We start from the raw sequence: 19,234 nt of genomic DNA, 5'->3' as shown, positions 1-19,234 counted from the left end.
ACTTGGATATTTTGATTTGGAGATTCCTTAATCACCAGTAGAATGGATACTCCTGCTCATCCCAACTTCATTTTTCTAATGATCCACATGCTTTTCAATCTATTACAAAGGTTACATTGGATTATGGATTTACTGCTGGATCAAGTAATGAGATAAAAGGTATGCTTGAGATAAAGCTGTTCACTTTACTGAAAACTATGAAAAATACTTAAAGAACTAGAAGTCACTAAGCTTCCTTTTCAACTTGAGGTGCTACACTGGAGGAGAGCAAGACTGAGAGCAGGTGAGCTGGACCTTGACTGTGACTTGCGGAGGAAGGCAGAGGTTCTAACTATTATCCAGCAGCAATCACTGCCTTCATGGCAATTTCTACCCCATGCAGGTCTGATGGAAGACACAGACCTGCTCCAGGGAGACAAGCCTGTAACACCCCTTCTGCCCCTCAGTGGGAGCCAGGCTCTACCCCTCCCGCACTTAGTCTCTAATTCCTGCCTTTCCAGATATGCTTTAAATCAGGTCCGGCAGCCTCCAAATCTCCCCAAAACGCTGCAGTTGTTGGTGAAACGAGCATTATCCTATGAAGTACTATCAAACACTAAGGATCCAAGCTCCTTCAGGTGAAGAGGATCTAGAACCCATGTCCTGGACAAGTGGTTAACCCCCAGCTATTATGCTGAAGGCACTACAACCACTGAGCCCTTTTCCTTTGTAAAACATGTCAGCCTTGCTTCGTTAGGTGGCCACCTCTGAAGAGGACACAGTACTCTGGGAAGCACCTTCAGCAACTTTAACAGGCTTTCCAGCAAAGTCAGAAGGGGCAATGCAAGAGTTTAAATAGGTGGGCTGAGGCACCTCTTCGCCTCCCCAGAAGCACGAGTGCCCCCACTCTGTTGACAGAGAACTCAAGGCTTCAGAAAAGTGTTTGTCATTTAAGAAACAAAGTCTTCAATAAGACTTTCTGTACTTCAGGAGACCTTCCTCTCCTGCACAAGCCTTTATAAAGAGTCAAAGAACACTAAACGTCTTTAGATGTAGAGGGAAACTCCATTTCTCCAAAGACGTGAAGTGGGAATCGGTTACAGCTATTGGGAGGTAGAAATAAATACACCCTGCCCTGAAGGAACTTAATGTTACTGGTACTCCAAGTAGTCATAAATTTTGTGAGAGGTCTGAATGTGCTGTTGCCCCATGGATGGAAAACACTGCTTCAGGACCCTGACCATCTTTCCTAGCTCCTTTCCCCAAAAACAAGCATATAAAATTCAGGCACGGCAATACTTTAACTACTGTGCATGCAGCATTAAGGCAAGTATGAGGATCCCATATTATTATTTTTTTTTCCATATGTACTAGACAGGCTTTTGTGACAGATGAGAAGTGGAAGCATTTGCTCTCACTATCACTTTTACAACACTTAGCCACTTATTCATAGTGTCTTTTCTCTAACACTATTGCTACTTTCACTGCAATATCTCAGAAAATTAATAGCAAAAAGTCCTGTGCATCCTTGTTTCTCATTTATTACAATTACAGTATTTCAGAGGAAGTAGCTTCATTAAATGTGACTGAAAAAAATATAAATGAAAAAACAGTCTATCAAAATCTAAGATGAATATATCTCACCCCAAATCAATACACTAAATTTATCAACACTTACAAATGCTTTATAATCACACGACTGGAAGATGAGTTTCTCTGGATGATGTTGCCAATATTGTACAGGTGTTGATGCTGTGGCTTCATTTGGAGGTCGCAAAGTAATTGAAGGCTCTCCCCAGTCTCCTGTCTGAAAATCACAGTTGTTCAAGATATAAGAGAACTTGCTGGCAAATTCACTATAAAGTAGCCTCCCATTGTTGTGCTCAATTAACAATAATTTATTTTTCTACACATAGAGCCGTGTCTATAATAAGGGAATATAACTCCTACAACATTTTTCATGATTTAATTTATAATCCAAAGCCATCTACTAGAATGTTTAATGAGGCTTTAATTAAATCTATTTGCTTTGAGAATAAAATGATTAAGCGCTGGAAATGTTTCTTAAAAATAACTGTTTACAATAGATCTATGAGGATGAGAGTACTTGAAAAAAAATCATGAGGTGCACAAAAATGCCATTCAGCAATTCTGCTATGTGTTTTACAAGCTTTTCTTCACAGTTAATGAGTTTTCCATTATCCAGCACATATAACCTATAACTAACTTTCCTAAATGGCTAAATAACTGAGACTGTGCTTTGATCTTAAGGCTTATCATACATTCTCCAAATATATGGGGCATTCTTTAATCTCTTTAGGAATATTTACTTTGATCACCTTCTCTTGATGTCTCATTGTAGAGTTCCTAACATTACCCTTCCACATTCATCATTCTCATTGATATAGGTGATTGCTTTCCTGAACTGTCATCTCCTCTCTTTCCTCAAAGCCCGCAGAGAACATGGGTAGGACTGTGGTTTGCTGCCAAGTCCCTTCACAGGACACTCTTCTCCCTTCCAAAAAGAGCCAATACAGGCATCCGTACAGGAATGTCCCCAGCGTGGCAGTGCTGGTCTGAGTCTCACCTGCCATTGACTATTTTCAAACATGGCTTTACTGGACCTGGAATGACCTTCCACCTTGTAGGCCAAAAAAAAAAATGATTGAGTTTATTGATTTTTAACTGTGATCTCCCTTTCTTGTGGTTCACATGCGTCCATGCTGCCAATGTCCTCAACATGAGGGATGCTGCCAAATCAGCATCAACTTACTTTAACTGAAAATGACCCATGGATGGAGTTCTCTTCCTGAGCCTCTTCCCTGTCACCAGGCCCACTTCTCCCCTATCCTGTCTGGTCTGGTGTATCTCTGGATTCCCCACTCCTGCCCACTCTTTTGAAGATCAGATTTCTCCTTCCCAATTCTCTTTCTTCCCCTGCTTATTCTCTCTCAAACTATTTTGCCCTCTCCTGTATGATTTCAATTTGGATTATGCTGCTGTATGATTTCAATTTGGATTATGCTACTTCTTTCTTTACCTGCACTTACCTCTGTGTATTTTCTAAGCATGTCATATTGCTAAAATATGTGTTGAAGCTGGCAAGGAATTGTCATCAGCATTTCACAGAATATGGCTACAAGTTAAGACTTTCAAAGCACAAAGAAACTAAGCATCAAAAACCACTTGAAAAAATTCTTATCGAAGACATTCAAAAGTCTGGCAAACTATCACATCCTACTAATTAAATCAGGACAGAGTAAACAAAACAAGTACATCATTTTCATGTGTCACAAAATAATGAAATGACACACACACAACTCTGCAATGAAAAGCAAGAGATAAATCTGGAAACATCAACATTACCCTGCCGATATGGTAACTTCAAGCAAGTGAACATCATAAAACAAGTCTAACCTAGCTAATCTTGGCACTATTAGCACATCTACAAATTATCCAGTATTGTAATTTCTATTTTGCCTAGTTAAGTTGCCTATATGCTATGGATAGGAGTTTGACCTCAAATTTTGAAGGGAAAGCAGCAGGAACAATTGCTCCAATTTTTGGCATTCCATATCCACATAAATGAATCTTTCTGACCACTAATGTGGAAGAACCTGTCATGTTTAATCTGAAGTGGGAATTTGATTTCTTTAAGAAGCAGTTCTCTTTATAAAATGAGGTTTCAATCATGTTACAAGGGACAAGGATCTGCATCCTTATTAGTGCAGCTTGTATTTGACTACAAGAAAAGATGGATTTCACCCATCACAAATTCTCACAGTGTGCTCAACTGTCTTTTCTGAACTGTTGAAGGGCATAGGTAATAGACCACTTAAAACAGACTTTTTTTTTTTTCCCCCCTAATAAAGACACCTGCATGCTCTGTGTAAGGAAGCAGATCTCAGGAGGTACATCCTATCCATTTATCAAAATGTTACTGTGATGGAACAGGATTAAATTCAGGACACAGAAGCTATAAAAGTACATCTTTTGACCACTGGTCTTTCCTCTGAGGAAGCACGGGGATGGCCACGAGGTAGGACCAAAATTTTTATGGAATGAGCGACCCCAGGTAGTGCTTCAAACCCTTCTGTTGCCCTGGTCTGCAGCTGACTTTCCTCACACGCAGAAAATAGACAGTACTGACAATTTAAACAAGGTACATAAGGAGTAAAATGAGTACATAGTTTTACAGTCTGACTCCCTTTTGCATGAAATATATTAAAAGCACGAAGAACTGCATTGTTTCTGTCTGTAAATGAAGGGCGGTATCGAGGAACAGTTATTCCCTCTCCTATTGGTGCAATACTATAAAGAAGCTAGGAAGCAATAATCTCAAGGAATTCAGAAATAATCTTCAAGTAGGCTAATAAAACTAGTGTATGAGACACTTACAGAGGGACTGCATGGAGACCATTCGTTTGTATCCATTTATTGGTCTATAAATATATACAATCATCCTAATACCTGATCCTTTTAAATGAGACAAAACAGACTTGATAAGATTGCTGTACGTGTCTCTAGGACGATCTAACATGCAATACAGCGGAGGTTAAGGGAACACAGAGATACAGGATTTCTGCTGTTTCTTTCATATATTTCAGCCTCTCTTGTAGAGGGAGCAGCTATTAAGAAAAGCTGCATTAAAATAAACATCGTAAGTATCAATTATGATGATGGATGAAGACGACATGTTAAACATAGTCATAAAATTTTCTTTTGTAACTGTATCATAAGTGTTTTTTTGATATTCAGCAGAAGTGGCTTTAGGTCTCCTTTCCTTTTCTTTCTTACCAAACTCCTTAGAATTTTAAACCACACTATTGCTAGTATTCATTACCTATTTAGACTGAGTTATAACAGGGTAGTCTCCAAAGCCCAGATCCATGAAGATGTTTAGAAGTTTAACTCCTATTACATATTCCCTTTGTAATTTCCCTTTTTTTTTTTTTTAATTAAATGGGAAAAAAGCTTTTAAACAAGATTTATATAGCTAAATACTTCCATAAATCTAGGCTTAAAATCCTCTACAAGAAGAAAAGAAGCTCCTCAGCTGACTGAGTCTAGCCATATACTGAAATTCAGATATTTAGGATGTGATGATGGCAATTAACTTCAGGTAAAATACAAAGTAGGAACATCTTTGACCTGCAGAATAATTGAAATGACAAGTCTCAAGTCTGGGGTAGAAAAACATGAACTACTAGTAGTTCTAAATCTGAGGAGTTGGTGTGAAACAACTCATGGGTGATGTATAGACATTCAGGACCTTCATAATCACCTAAAACACTTTCAAGCAGTACAGAAATGTTCGTAAATTGCCGTGCAGGACCAACTATGATGTTTGATTTCATTTTTAAAAATAGATATGATAGGATAACGATTTTCTGGTTTGAATATTTAATTTGCAATTATAAGAAATAATCAAACATTTAAGCTTATGTATTTTTTATGACACAATATACGTATGGAGATTTTTATCTCTCTGATGAAGTAGAAAGGCAAGAGATAATTTATTCCTCATTTAACTTTACAGCTCATCAGACATCTGTGCAATTTATCACGTGTTTTTTTGCTGTACTGCCTGCATCTTAGTATTCTAACCTCCCCATGCCTTTAACCAGTGCCTTTCCTCTCTCTGGGCTCAGTCACCTTGAGAAAGAAGATTTTTCTTTTTTACTCTGCATTTTGCAGATAAAGAATTTGTGTTACAAAACAGTCTCAAGTCAGGTGCCATGGTGGTGAAGATCTGATCCTTTTACAGTAACAACTTTTAACCACAAAGGTCATAGCCTTGAAGACCAATATCTCATGCTCTCACGGTCCTTCCTAACCCTGAAAATGGGGAAATGTGAACTTCTGAGTGCTCTAGAAAGGGTTAGATGCTTGATGTCAAATGAGCTATGGAAGCAGATTACTGTGATTAGGTAATTTTTTTACAATTGTTGCACATTTTTCTATCTCATCCCATTCTCTGGGAACTGTATTTGACTCACATTAAAGGCACCTGGATGCAAAGGCAGTCACAGGTAAGAAGTGACCTCAATACAACTTCTAACACCTGCCTCATTTGTTTATAAAAATGAGTTAAAACCCCTCCATGTCACACACACACACAAAAAAATAGACCTGAGTTGAATGTATGCATTTTTAACAAGGACCACATCTTATAACTTTTCACCTGTTAAAGCCTCATGCCTGGTTATGGTAACACGCATTAGTCACCATGACTACAATAAACTGGAACACACATTCAACGCTTCTGGCTGAAAAATTAATAATTTTCTCCCTGTAAGAATTTTAAATGTTCTCTGGACCAGCCAAATCCTCATTATTTGCTTGTGTTTTAATTCCTAGAGAGAAATTTTTTTAACTCCCTCTATCTTTGTTTTTTGAAATAACGGAAACAGGTTTGTGGCGTAGTTACATTTTTAAAGCTTCTAAAGCTCGGTAGCCAAAACAGCCCCCTCTGGCAGCAAAGCACCCAGGAGGCAGCTGTATGACAGAAATAAGGAGGAGTCTGCAGATCCTCTGAAGTGCTGTGCTGAGTGACTGGCTGTTGTCCTCACCACGCTGCAACACAGATTGCCAGGTTTGCTCTCACGCTCACAGCACATGTGCCTCTGCCACACAAGTGATGAAAATTCAGAGCACCACCACCGTTACCTATAATTCCCCAAAAGCACCTCTGCAATCACGGTGTGTCCCTCAGCTGGGCAAAGCCGATAGATTAACACAGAAAGGGCAGCACAACACATCGTGGGGGTGAAACTGTGCAAACCGAGCTGTTTACACGGTTTCTCGCTTTGGAAAAGTGAGCAAACAGAAAAACATCAGGTACAGAAGTCAAAGCCCCCACCGAGTGAGGCTGCTGCTGGCAACCCCACCACATCCTGTATGTACACCATACAGCCTGTATGTACACCATACAGCCAACAGATGCCAACCACACGCCACGATAGACGAATGGGCGCACACATAATCCCAATAGAGCGCTGGACAAGTTATGAACTCTTTTCTGTCATTTGAGCGACGTGACATCCGTAGATAACACCACGGCAACAGACTGTACATCCATAGAGTGACAACAGAGCCATTTATCGCTGTATCTTACATTATGAACCTGATGAATCGATGAGAAAGGATATCCTGCATTCTGGTTGGTCCAGATCTCACAGACAGAGGACTGCTAATATAAACAGAAAACTACATCTCATCTTGTAAATATTAATGCACCGCAACTGCCAAAAGGCAAGAATAATTAAGAAAAGGTTTGCAACAACATTAGAGAAGGAACTAAAACAGCTGCTAAGAGTAATTTTTTATTTATTTGCTGACAAAATATTTTTGGATTGACTGGAAGGAAACATAGCTTATTCAGAGACTTTAGAAGAGGTTTCAAACTGTGAGTACAAGTAAACAATTTAGTCAGAAGTGCTGGTGATGTAAAGAGATAAAGTTATGCAGGCATAAACAGTAAATGCAGAGAGCAGAAGAAATATTGGTTACTTTCAGTTTTTGGCAGGGAAGAAGCTGGAAGTCAACATCCCAATTAAGTTTTGAGATTTGAATCTCTCTCTGTTGGAGACTTTCACAGTGAGAGAGGAAGAGAAAAATCTGGCAATACAGTCAACAGGGAAAATAAGTTTTTTGTAACAATTACCATAAAAGAACACATTACAATTAAGTGAAGCAGTTGCCCACCATCTCCTTCCAACAACAGTTCCTTTGCATACAAAGATACAGATATTACCTTTGGTATGGACCATGACCCCACTGTGTAAATGAAAGGTTTCAGTCTACCTTCTACGTTACTGTATAGACAGTCTGTAGTAGCAAAGCAAAGTAAGCTTACTGTAGCATCTCTAGCAAAAGCAATAGAGCCAGGCAAGCACAGCATTCACCAGCATCTTTTACATATTTCCTTGTTTGGACACTCATCAAGAAAGCATCTGTGACACCTCAGCAAAAGCTAAGATAACATTTTACAGTAGCCAGGCAACTAAAACAAAGCATCAGACGTAGGATCTGCCCACAGTATCTTCAGCAGGCAGCAACAAAAGGCAATAAATACGCATGAAAAATGCAACTGCAGCATCCAGAATAGGTAGCAATTAATAGATCAGTAATTTAACAGTAGCAAGAATGTGCATTGCTCGTTCTTGTCAGCAGCAACAGGAATTTAGCACTGATGCTCAAAACAACCCAAGGAAGTGCAACTCTTCTTAGAAATATGGCTTTTGCTCTTACCTTTTGTAGCCTGAAACCTGGCTGCTGACAGACTAGGTTATCACTTCCAGTTACTGTCAGGGTAGGCTGGCGTCCTCTGGACTGACTACTGAACACTGCCAGACAGGCTGGTGGCTGCCTAATTTTGTTAATTGTCCCTTATTTCCTTCTTGATCTGAAATGCATGCATGTGCATCCCTTCCCCCAGCTTCAGTAATTCTTAAGCTTCCCCATATCTGGTTCATTTCTTCTTCCCCATCATGTTTTCAAAGTTATTTTCTTCTCCTTCATGATATGCAGGGCTGCACATTTTGATAGCTCTAGCTAATAAAAACTTTGATTTTAGTTCAGAGTCTTCTACCTCATCCTCTGCAACTTGCTACAAAATAGTCCCTCTCCATGTGACAAACATGTACTCTCACTGCCAGGCCAGTAGCAACCACTGCTCCAGATACCTCTGCTGTGCCATTATTAGGACATTGCATTAGTTGGCACTAATGATTTTTTTTTTCCTGTATTTCAATCAAATTGCCTTCTGGATGCTTTCTTGCCATGCCCATCACTGTGATGCCTAAATTTGTTTGCCTTGGGGTGGGATGCCTGAATGGGAATTCATGGCAGGAGGCTGTGCCTCCAGTTTTCAAGAGAAAAAAGAAAGCATTTCCAAGCCAGGTACAGCATTCCCAATCATCTGGTAATCAAGAAAACATACTGTAGCACTATTTTGACACTCGCTGGGGTCCTGAAAGAAGTAAGGTAAGGCAGCACCATACCGTATGCCAGCAGACATTTTATTTCTCCCCAGCGCAGGCGTGAGATTGCCATGATGCTGTCATATCATACAACCAGTTCTTACCGTCTTGATATTCTGGAGAAACAGGAGCACCCTTAAATCCTGCCCCTCCTGAGGACTTGCCTTTACGGAGTGGTGTGGTACCCTGGCTGGATCATCTGGGAGCCAGTGTCTGTCCCAGCACTGCAGAGGCAGCGCAAGCAGAGCTGCTGCGATGAAACAGCGATGCTGTGATGGTGGCCCACCACGCTGCAGCACCTCAATGTATACATACACCAGATACATCTATCAGCTGCTTTCGTGCTAGTCAGGAACAGGTAATGCTACACTGCAGCATGTCTGCAATCTTTAAGTTGCGCAATTTTTAAAAAGGGCAGGGATTTAATAATTTCTTACATGTGTTGATGGTACCCACCTTGCTCCTCCCTCCTCAGCCCATCTTCTCCCAAACCTAAACTCACAGGTTAGCACCCTCACCCCATGAGTTAGGAGCTCTCAACGTGATGCCTTTCTCTGAGGAATTCACACCTACGTATTTCACCTTCCTCTTTCACAGGTTAAAGCTACAGAAGATAGGCTGTCCACAGAGGGCGAAAGCAAGGACAGGCAGCCTGGGAGGAATACAGAAAAATTGTCTGAACAGCCAGGGAGCAGGTTAGGAAAGCTAAAGCCCTGATATACTTAAATCTGGCCAGGGACATCAAGGGCAACAAAAAAAGCTTCAATATAAAAGCCAGCGATAAAAGGAAGACTAGAAAAAAAATGGGTCCTCTCCAGAAGGAAACAGGAGACCTGGTTACCCAGGATATGGAGAAGGTTGAGGTATTCAATTACTTTTCTTGCCTCAGTCTTCACTGGTAAGTGCTCTAGCCACGCTGCTCAAGTCACAGAAGTCAAATGCAAGACTGGGAGAATGGAGAACCACCCACTGTAGAAGAAGATCAGGTTTGAGACCATCTGAGGAACCTGAAGTCCATGGGACCTGATGAGATGACTCTGTGGGTCCCGAGGGAACTGGTGGATGAAGTTGCTAAGGCACTACTGATCATATTTGAGAAGTTGTGTCAGTTCAGTGAAGTTCCCACTGACTAGAAAAGGAGAAACATAACGCTCATTTTTAAAAAGGGAAAAAAGGATGACCCAGGAAACTACAGACCCGTCAGTCTCATCTCTGTGCCTGGCAAGATCATGGAGCAGATCCTCTGGGAAACTACACTAAGGCACATGACAAATAAGGTGATTGGTGACAGCCAACATAGCTTCTCTAAGGGCAAACTGTGCCTGTCAAATTTGGTGGCCTTCTATGATGGGGTTACAGTGTTGGTGGACAAGGGAAGAGCAACTAACATCATCTACCTGGACTTGTGCAAAGCATTTGACACTGTACTGCATGACATCCTTGTCTCTAAATTGGAGCGACACCAATTTCACGGAATTGGCTGGATGGTGGCACTCAAAGACTTGCAGTCAACAGCTTGATGTCCAGGTGGAGACCAGTGACAACTGGTTCCTTGGGACTAGTGCTGTTTAACATCTTTGTTGGTGACATGGACAGGGGGATTGAGTGCACTCTCAGCAAGTTTGCTGATGACGCCAAGTTGTGTGGTGTGGTAGACAGACTGGAGGGAAGGGATGCCACCATCCAGAGGAACCTTGGCAGGCTTGAGAGGTGGGCATGTGCAAACCTTATGAAGTTCAACAAGACCAAGTGCCAGGTCCTGCATATGGGTTGTATGGGTTGGGGCGTTCCCAAGTAGAAATACAGGGTGGGCAGAGAATGGACTGAAAGCAGCTCTGAGGAGAAGGACTAAGGGGTGTTAGTTTATGAGAAGCTCAACGTGACCTGGCAATGTGTGCTTGCAGCCCAGAAATCTAACTGTATCCTAGGCAGCATCAAAAGAAGCATGACCGGCAGGTTGAGGGAAGTGATTCTGATCCTCTACTCTGCTCTGGGGTCCCCAGCATAAGAAGGACATGGACCTGCTGGAGTGAGTCCAAAGGAGGTCACGAAGAAGATCAGGGGGTGGGAGCACCTCAACTATGAGGTCAGGATGAGAGAGTTGGGGTTGTTCAGCCTGGAGAAGAGAAGGCTCTGGGGAGACCTTATAGCCAATTTCCAGCACCTAAAGGGTGAAGAAAGCTGGAGAGAAACTTTTTACAAGGACATGTAGTGACAGGACATGGGTTAATGGCTTTATACTCAAAGATGGTAGATTTCTATTAGCTATAAGTAAGAAATTTTTCACCATGAGGCTGGTGAGGCACTGGAACAGGTCACCCAGAGAAGCTGTGAATGCCCCATCCCTGGAAGTGTTGAAGGTCAGGCTGGATGGGGCTTTGAGCAACCTGGTTTAGTGGAAGGTGTCCCTGTCCATGGCAGGGCAGTTGGAACTAGATGATCTTTAAGGTTCTTTCCATCCCAAACCATTCTATGATTCAATCCCTTTTATAAATGAAGGGAAGCCCTCCTTATTAAATTTTAACTCTTTGGAGAAAGAGGAGTGTCTAAAAACAGATGTCTGGAGCACTCAGCTGTGACAGAGAAGTTCTGGGTCCAGGTCTCTTCTCCAAGGATGATTTAAGTGAAATGTCCCCATCACACCAACCTACCTCCAGGATTAAAAGGTTGGAGGATACAAGCTTAAGCTAAATCATTTTTAAGCACAGGTGACTTGATTAAGTCAATAATAAATCAAGCAGACCGTAAGAGGCCAAAAGCTTCCCATAACTGTATGAATGCCCAGTCAGAAGAGCAGCAGTACAAAACTCATTACCCAGTTCTGCAGTCATTAATGTTTGAATGACTAAGGTACTGAAATGCAGTACAGAAGGAACATTAATTTTACGGAAGGTAATGAATTAAAATTCAGAAACCAACCTTTTCCTTGCATCACTGTAAAAATATTTAGCATTTACAATATACATATTTTATGTCTTCAAAGTGCTGAATTTTTTTAATGAATTATGAAATCCCCAGGAGAAATACTTAAAGTTGCACATCCCTGTGCTGAAGAGGAATGAACCAAGGAAAGGAAAAAGGTTAAGTGGGTATCTGAGGCCAAAAAATAAGGAGTAGGAGGGAGAATATGGATTAGGCTTCAAGCACTCATGATTTTCAGCTCCTAAAACATATGCCCTTTAAAAAGAAGGAAAATAATTAAATCTGTGTATGCACTTCCACCATAATAAACACAAATACATTTGGATACTTAATACCACTGACACAGAGGTTCTGTGAAGAAGATAGTTTGACAAAGAACATTTCCTAAGTAATGTGGTAGAGACAAAAAAATGGCATCAGATATTGCCTGATGAGTATCTAACGTGCTTAACTTTTCTTCCCAAAAGATAAATGCATAAGAGTTACATCGTAACAAGACTCTGCTATCATTATACCAGTTTTGTAATAGCTGTAGATGCCCATGCATAAAAGATTTCCCCATCTATTCACCATGGGACACAACTCTGATGATCACTTTAGGACTGTCTTTTAAAATAATTTTTTAAGGACATTTTCACTTCTGTTTATTTAACTTAACTTGCTTGTGATTAAGAAAACATATTCACATAAGAAACAATATTCGGTAGAGATCCACTTCAAGAGATGTCGAAGATTTACCTAATCCAGGAGTGATTATCCTCAGAAAGTCATAGAAGATACCGAAAGGACCAAAGAAGGGCTAAAAAATATTTAAGATGGGAGAAAAGGAAGATTCAGAAGGTTACAGCCAGCCTAACTGCAGGGAACAGCAAGTTACTAGAAAAATTTTTCAAAAATCCAGTCGCCATCCCCTGGCCCTTGTGGTCTATGACACCTTCTGACTTTGCTCCTGGGTAGCCTGAAATAAACACAAAGGCATATAGGAATGTATGTGTGCATATCTATAGCTATGTAGAAACATAGAAACATAGAATGTCCTGAGTTGGAAGGGACCCACAAGGATCGAGTCCAATTCCTGTCTCTGCTTATGACAACCCCAAAATTCACACCATTTGTATACATTATTGATGATAACAAAGCAAAAGCATGATCTTGCCTGCCATGTGTTACCCGACAGAGCTCCTATGGCCAAGAAGAATTCAAGATGTTTATAATGACATTGTTCAGTATTAACTATCTCAGATCAAACTTTCTTCCTTTCTTGGAAAACTGGCCAACTTAATCATCAGCAGCAAGAAGAAACATTGCAGGAATTGGATACCGTGTGACTCCTGATATGGTGACACATGATGTGCCTCATACACCAACTAGCCTGAATCAAAATGCAGTGGTTGCACAAGAAGTTGAAATGCACATTTAGATAATAATTATCACTATTTAAGCAAAACTGGACTGGACCATGCCAAGGCAATCTGCAAGGACCTGCACCATGTGTTGGCTTGGAGGAGCGCTCAGGGTCTTTAAGAAGAATTCAGAAGTGAGGGACTTTCTAGAACAGGATAAGAACTGAAAACAGATTTGATGAAGTACAGAAATCAGACAGATGAAGTGCAGTAAGACAAGAGAATTCCTTGGGAATGCAAGATTAAATACACAAACAAACCAGCAAATAAATTATCAGAGCAATTTAACAGGGAGGTGGGAAGAGGACAGAAAAGGATCTAGAAGTTTTAGTGTATTTCAAATTAAACACAGTGGTCTTGCAAATGAACAAGCAAATAAATCACAGGATAATTCAGGTTAGAAGGTAGGTCAGGAAGTTTCCATTCCAAGCCCAGCTCACAGCAGGAGTAGCTGTGAGATGAGACCAAGTTGCTTAGGGCTTCATCCAGTCAGGTCTTGAAAACCTCCAAGGACACAGACTGGACAGCCTCTGTGAGCAACCTGTCTCCATGCTTGCCTGTCCTCAGGGAGAGGAAGTAAGTTTTTCTTGGCATCCAGTCAGTGCCTCCCTTCTTTTCAGTTTTTGTACGCAAAGCAGCCTCTTCTCCAGCACATCCTGGTCCCCCAGCTTCTCCTCAGAGGGCAAGTGCTCCAGCCCCTCACCATCCTGGTGGCCCTTAGCTCAATTTCCCTCTCCTAAATATTGTAAACCATGGGAAGGAACTTCTGTGCCACACAGGGCAGCCACCAGCGAGGTCTCATATGAGGTGTCGTCTAGTTTTAGCCACTGCACTTCATGGAGGATGGAGGCATGCTGAGGGAATCCAAGAAGGAGTAACAACAACAAACACAGGTCTAGAAAATGCCAGGGCATGGCTCTGGATAGGTGAATGTAACATAGCCTAACACGGTATCTTCTGTGCAGCGTTCATCAAACCAGATAAAGGTATGGTGGGAGGAACAAGACATAGATAGCGATCCCACAGAACCTTGTTTTAGAGATTACTCTTATCTCATTACTGCTTCTCCTATAGCAAGTTATTTCCTACTAGGTCACTGGAGGAGAGTTCCAAAAAGTTCTAATGAGAACTTTCTCTAGGACTGAACACTGAGTTGAGCACGTATTTAAAAAATATGCCTCCGCAGACTTTTTTTTCCCCCTCAATAAAAGTTGTTTTATTCTGAATTCTCCTAGAACTTGGATATTTAGAAGACAGTTTTCTGTATTTTTAAATTAACAGGCTCACCCACCTGTGGATGGGAGAGGCAGTTATTGTCGTTGCCCTTTTGCCATGCTGTCATTCATATTGTTTTGTCATCCGATGCAAAATATTAAGTAGGTTTTAAAGTGTGTTTCCTGGTTTCCTCTAGCTGACAGACTTCGGACATATACTGTGTGGTAAACATGGGCAGTGAAGCTGGAGCCTTTGGTCTTTGACTCCTATATGGAAGTAGTTCAGACCCCCAGTGGCCTGACCAGCCCTGAGCTGGTCCAAGAAATTTGTTGGTGACTCCTGATCTTCTGCTTCCTTGTCCACCTTTCCTCAGCTTATTCCTCCACTGCCTCTTCCTCTGTGTCTCGCTGCAGGGCTGAGCCCTGGGAAATCACTCCCATCTCCTGGCACTGCAGCACCAACAAGGCACAAAAGGAAGGAGAGGAACAGCAGCAAACCCCTCTCCCTCTGAAGCACACTATTTAGCAGTAACTTGCTAACTGTAATTCAGTTTAGCTCCAGAAATGAGGAGAATTTTGGATCAAATCCCAGAAAAATAGCTCTTGGCATGGCTGACAATCCTTAAAGGTACAAGAGCTGAAAGAAACAAATGAAAATCGGATGAATGGAGCTGTCTGGCCCCTTTTGTAATTGTCACTCCAAACATTCTAGGACTGTGGGAGAGCAGTTGTGCTGTCTCAACAGAAGTTACTTTTCTGAATGTTCCCAAAGCTCTGGGGAGAGCTTGTCTTACTGGCAGGAATAATCACAGATCCTCCTTTAAAAACCAGACCTTCAGAGATGGACAGTGAAACTTGAAATTAGTATTTCTTCTAGAGAAGTGGAAACTAGAAATAATACCTATTAGAATATGTGTTTTGCATTGGTGTATTTCTTTTGCTTCTCCTGAAAACACTTTACCATAAGATTTCCAGAAAATCACCAGCCATCTTGGAATGTCCTTCTTGCAGGCAGGCAGTGGGTGACACCAGGCTCCAGTTCAGTGCACCCAGTGAGGTTTCACAAGAAGGCGTGTGCCATGGCCAGCACACTCCAAGAAGGGTGACATCTGGATCAGGGCCACAGTGTTCTTGCAAAGGTTGTCCCCTTTGCTGGCAGCAGAGCAAGAAGGAAAAGCTCTCCTGCTCCAGGTCCTGTGCACCTCCACCTCCTGCCCCATGCAGAGCCATAGTTTTACATTTTTCTCTGAGGAGAAAAGACTATTAACACAGCTGTGCCTCTCTCTCACACAGCTGACACCCTCCTTCATGCGATGGCCGTGTTCTCTGATTGACAGGCAGTCAGTTTTCATTTGATTTCAATCCAGTAACGCAGGATTTGGGTTCCCTGCTGGGAACTGAGGTTCTTCCCAGCTGAGGTTCCTCTTCCCAGCAGTTCACTAAGGACGTGGCTGCCCTGTCCAGCTCCTGGAGGTGCAGCTTTACAGCCCCGGCTCTGGCCCCACCACCGTGGTGAGCAGTCAAGCCTCTTCTGGTTGACGACTCTTCTGCTGGTGCTGCCAGCTACAAGTGCTCCCCAGCTATTTAGCCTTGCATAGAGGTTAAAAACTTCCGGGCAAAAGTCACCAATAAAGATTATAAGACTTTGGTCCTTGAACATTAGGCACAGCTATCTGCATTTCAGCTCCCTCCCCACACCCCCTCAAAAGCTGAGGCTCTTTCAGAAGAGCACCCCAAACTCATTTTTTTTCCAGAAGCTCTAAAATGTAAATGTTAGATATTAAAATCTACCTTGACTCTGGAACAGTAAGACTTTCACGTAGAATGAAGTGAATTTGACAATAGAAACTACCTCATCTTCTCCATTTTTCATACAATTCTATTCTTCATACAATCTTTCCAATGTAAAGCTTCCAGCTCACCAGACTGAGTGCGAAAAACATTAAATTAAGAAAGAACATCTGTCTCCATCTTGAAAGAACATCCGTCCCCTTCTTGGTGTAGTATTTATGGCATTAGTTTGGATCATTAATACCAAATATAGAAGGGGCTTCATTAATTCCATATGCTGAAGCAGCATGTAGGTATGATCGACATCCCAGGGCTTTATTTCCAAAACACTAGCTTCTGTCACGGTCTTGAAAAAATGGTATCTTTTTATTCAGACAGAAATTACTTAGATTTTTCATACTGTCTCTACCAGTTTACTTGTCCACTAAATGAACAACACTGGAAGGATTTGCAGATGAAAGTTTGCTGAAATTTACAGTTCAAGATACAGCACTAATATCTCTATCTGAATTAAAAAAATAACTGTCAGTTAACACCTATATCGTGCAACAAAAATTGATTCAGTGAAGCATTTTTCTTTTGATGTAAAATTGAAGGTCTTCATAGCTCAGCATGTTTCCATATTAAAAATAAAATGCATCTAAAAATATGAACCTTATAGCATTTTGTTTGGATTTTACACACTTGTCTTTAAAATGGTTGGCTGATCATTCTCACAACATACACTATTTTATACTTATTAAAAAAAAGGAAGCAAGAAACCTTAGCAATAACAACAGAATGAACTAATCTAGACAACTATATACATTTTTTAATGCTTCTTAAATCCACTAGTAAAGAATTCTGCTATTTCACTGGTAATTTCAACCATTCATAAAAACCATTCTTCATTGCTTCTTAGATAATCTCATTTTACGCAGCAGTGTTCTCCTGGGCATATTTCTCTTCATTCACTGTAATCTTTAAATCCTTCCAAAGCAGAGAAGGAGACAGGAAAACAACCAGGAAACAAGCAAATAAAAAAAAAAATGTCACACTATGGTTAAAAGTTAAAAAACTAAAAGTGGGTCCTATAAGACAAGAGTTCAATTTTTGGCTCCTTCAAACTTTCCATGTCATCTGACCCAACCTGCAATATCCCTATACCTCCATTTTCTTAGCTGTAAAATGAAAAACTTAATTTTAAACCACATAGCCCCACAGTGCACTGGAAATATGAACACATTACTATCTGTGAAGGATTTGGAAGATATTATTGAGCTGAAGATATTATTTCAGGAAGCAGAGAAATTATTTCACAATTTTCCTATAAACTTGCCTTCGCTAATTCTTGTTTTCATTACCTTTTTCCTCTATATAAAGGATCTTTGGTACTAACTCCATTTAAATGACTGTCTCTTGCATGTAAATCCTAATCCTGCAATGAATTATTATATCTCACAAAATAATGTTACAAGGCAGCATCCCAACAACTGGGGCAGTTTTATTCAAACTTACTGCCCAGTCATTACAATGACCTTATATTTAAGTTATCCTGTATTTTAGGAAAAAAACACAAATAAAATAGTAAGAGCCATCAGACCACGGGACCAAAGAACCCAGAAAGGTTTTCAAAATGAAGTCTGAGTTCAGCATCTCTGGGAAAGAATTTCTCCTGTGAGCCTCTGTGAATAATTTTTCCAGCTGTCTGAGATCCCCCGTTTAAGATATCCTCCTATTACAGCCCACTGCAGTGTCACCCATACGGGCCACAACTCGCTTCAACCGACCAGGAAGCCTGATATGACTCATTACCTGTTTTTTCTCCTGAAGGCAGAGACAGCCCAGAGCATTCCCAAGAGCCTTAAAGAGGCGCCCGCCCACCGCCTCCCAAAATGACAGAGCTCTCCCATCTCGGGGTGCATGGCAGGTTTAGCCCCGTGGGGTGATGCCTGACCCTCCTGCATCCCCCCCAGCTTGACTTCTGCAAGGAGCTGTGTGGGCAGAGGTCCTCCCCACACCTCCCTGCCCACCGGCTGCAGGACTATGCTCCTGGCCCCTGCTCCCAGCTCTGACCACCACGGCGAGAGGCTTCATGGACCACAGTGGCTAAAAGCACCATATGTCACCAGCTGGAGCAATAAACAGCAACAGCCTCAGGGCTGGCAGTCTGGGATATGCTTGCATCAAGTACCTAAAGCTTCTCTGCTGCCTGGAGAATTATGAATCCTAAAGACCTGACATTTTTAATTGGTGTGTTTTAATGAACTTATCTATGCTCTCTTTAAACTTCCAATGCACTTCCCCACAAATGCATATATTTTTTCCCCCCTTCACCATGATTTCAGTGGTGAACGAAGAGCCCGATCCCTTCAGTGTGACTCCTCCTATTGATCTTGGTTCCAAAGTCCCTAGGCTTTGCCTGTGTGACTTCAGTTCTATTTTAAAGGTTTAGGCAATCTTAAGAGCAATCTAAGCTATTTTGAACTACATTAATTTGATCATATTAATCTACAGTTTGCAGGCTCAGAATTCAACATCCACAGTCACAGATGACTCAGACTACTTAATCCTTTCTGGACTTTTTTCCCCTTTTTTTTGGAAAACAAACCATCTCACAGTCTCTTCTGTATTACCTTTTTGGTAGTTGTGATTTATCCAACCAGACATCAAAGACTTTCAAAGTTGGCGACCAACTGGAGAGCTGGATGATCAAACCTATTCCAGTGGGAACCTACACTGGTTAGACTCATTGTTTATATTAGGATTTTCCCCTCTTGGGTCACAAACAGTCTGCTAGGGAACTGTGAATGAAAGTACATGCTGGCTTTGAGACAAAACCACCCACATTAAGTAAATCTAAATCAGCTCTTCCTCCAGGAAACAAAATGGTGTATTACTTAAAAGTAGATTTGATTATGGTTTAGAGAATTATTTAAACCCATTTAGGAGATCAAAGGAA

The 19,234-nt window shown here is 41.2% G+C and overlaps 1 protein-coding gene across 16 annotated transcripts in view; it reads right to left on the bottom strand.

The window, feature by feature from the left end:
* Positions 1-19,234, bottom strand: part of ANKS1B (ankyrin repeat and sterile alpha motif domain containing 1B) — a gene marked incomplete at both ends in the record, with an annotated part of 433,162 nt that overhangs the window by 26,201 nt on the left and 387,727 nt on the right. For 6 of the 16 annotated variants that reach the window (XM_082076094.1, XM_082076096.1, XM_082076097.1 and 3 more), the window contains 2 exons: positions 1,658-1,786; positions 7,097-7,171. In XM_082076094.1, the coding sequence (XP_081932220.1) occupies positions 1,658-1,786; positions 7,097-7,171 (204 nt within the window). Of the gene's footprint in view, positions 1-1,657; positions 1,787-7,096; positions 7,172-11,536; positions 11,615-19,234 lie in introns of all 16 variants that reach the window. The other 10 variants (XM_082076095.1, XM_082076098.1, XM_082076089.1 and 7 more) reach the window with 3 other exon arrangements.

Source organism: Streptopelia decaocto (assembly GCF_964273445.1).
Source record: "Streptopelia decaocto genome assembly, chromosome: 1".
NCBI classification, from domain to species: Eukaryota; Metazoa; Chordata; class Aves; order Columbiformes; family Columbidae; genus Streptopelia; species Streptopelia decaocto.
The sequence above is the reverse complement of the archived record's forward strand: the minus strand, read 5'-3'. Positions and strand labels throughout refer to the sequence as shown.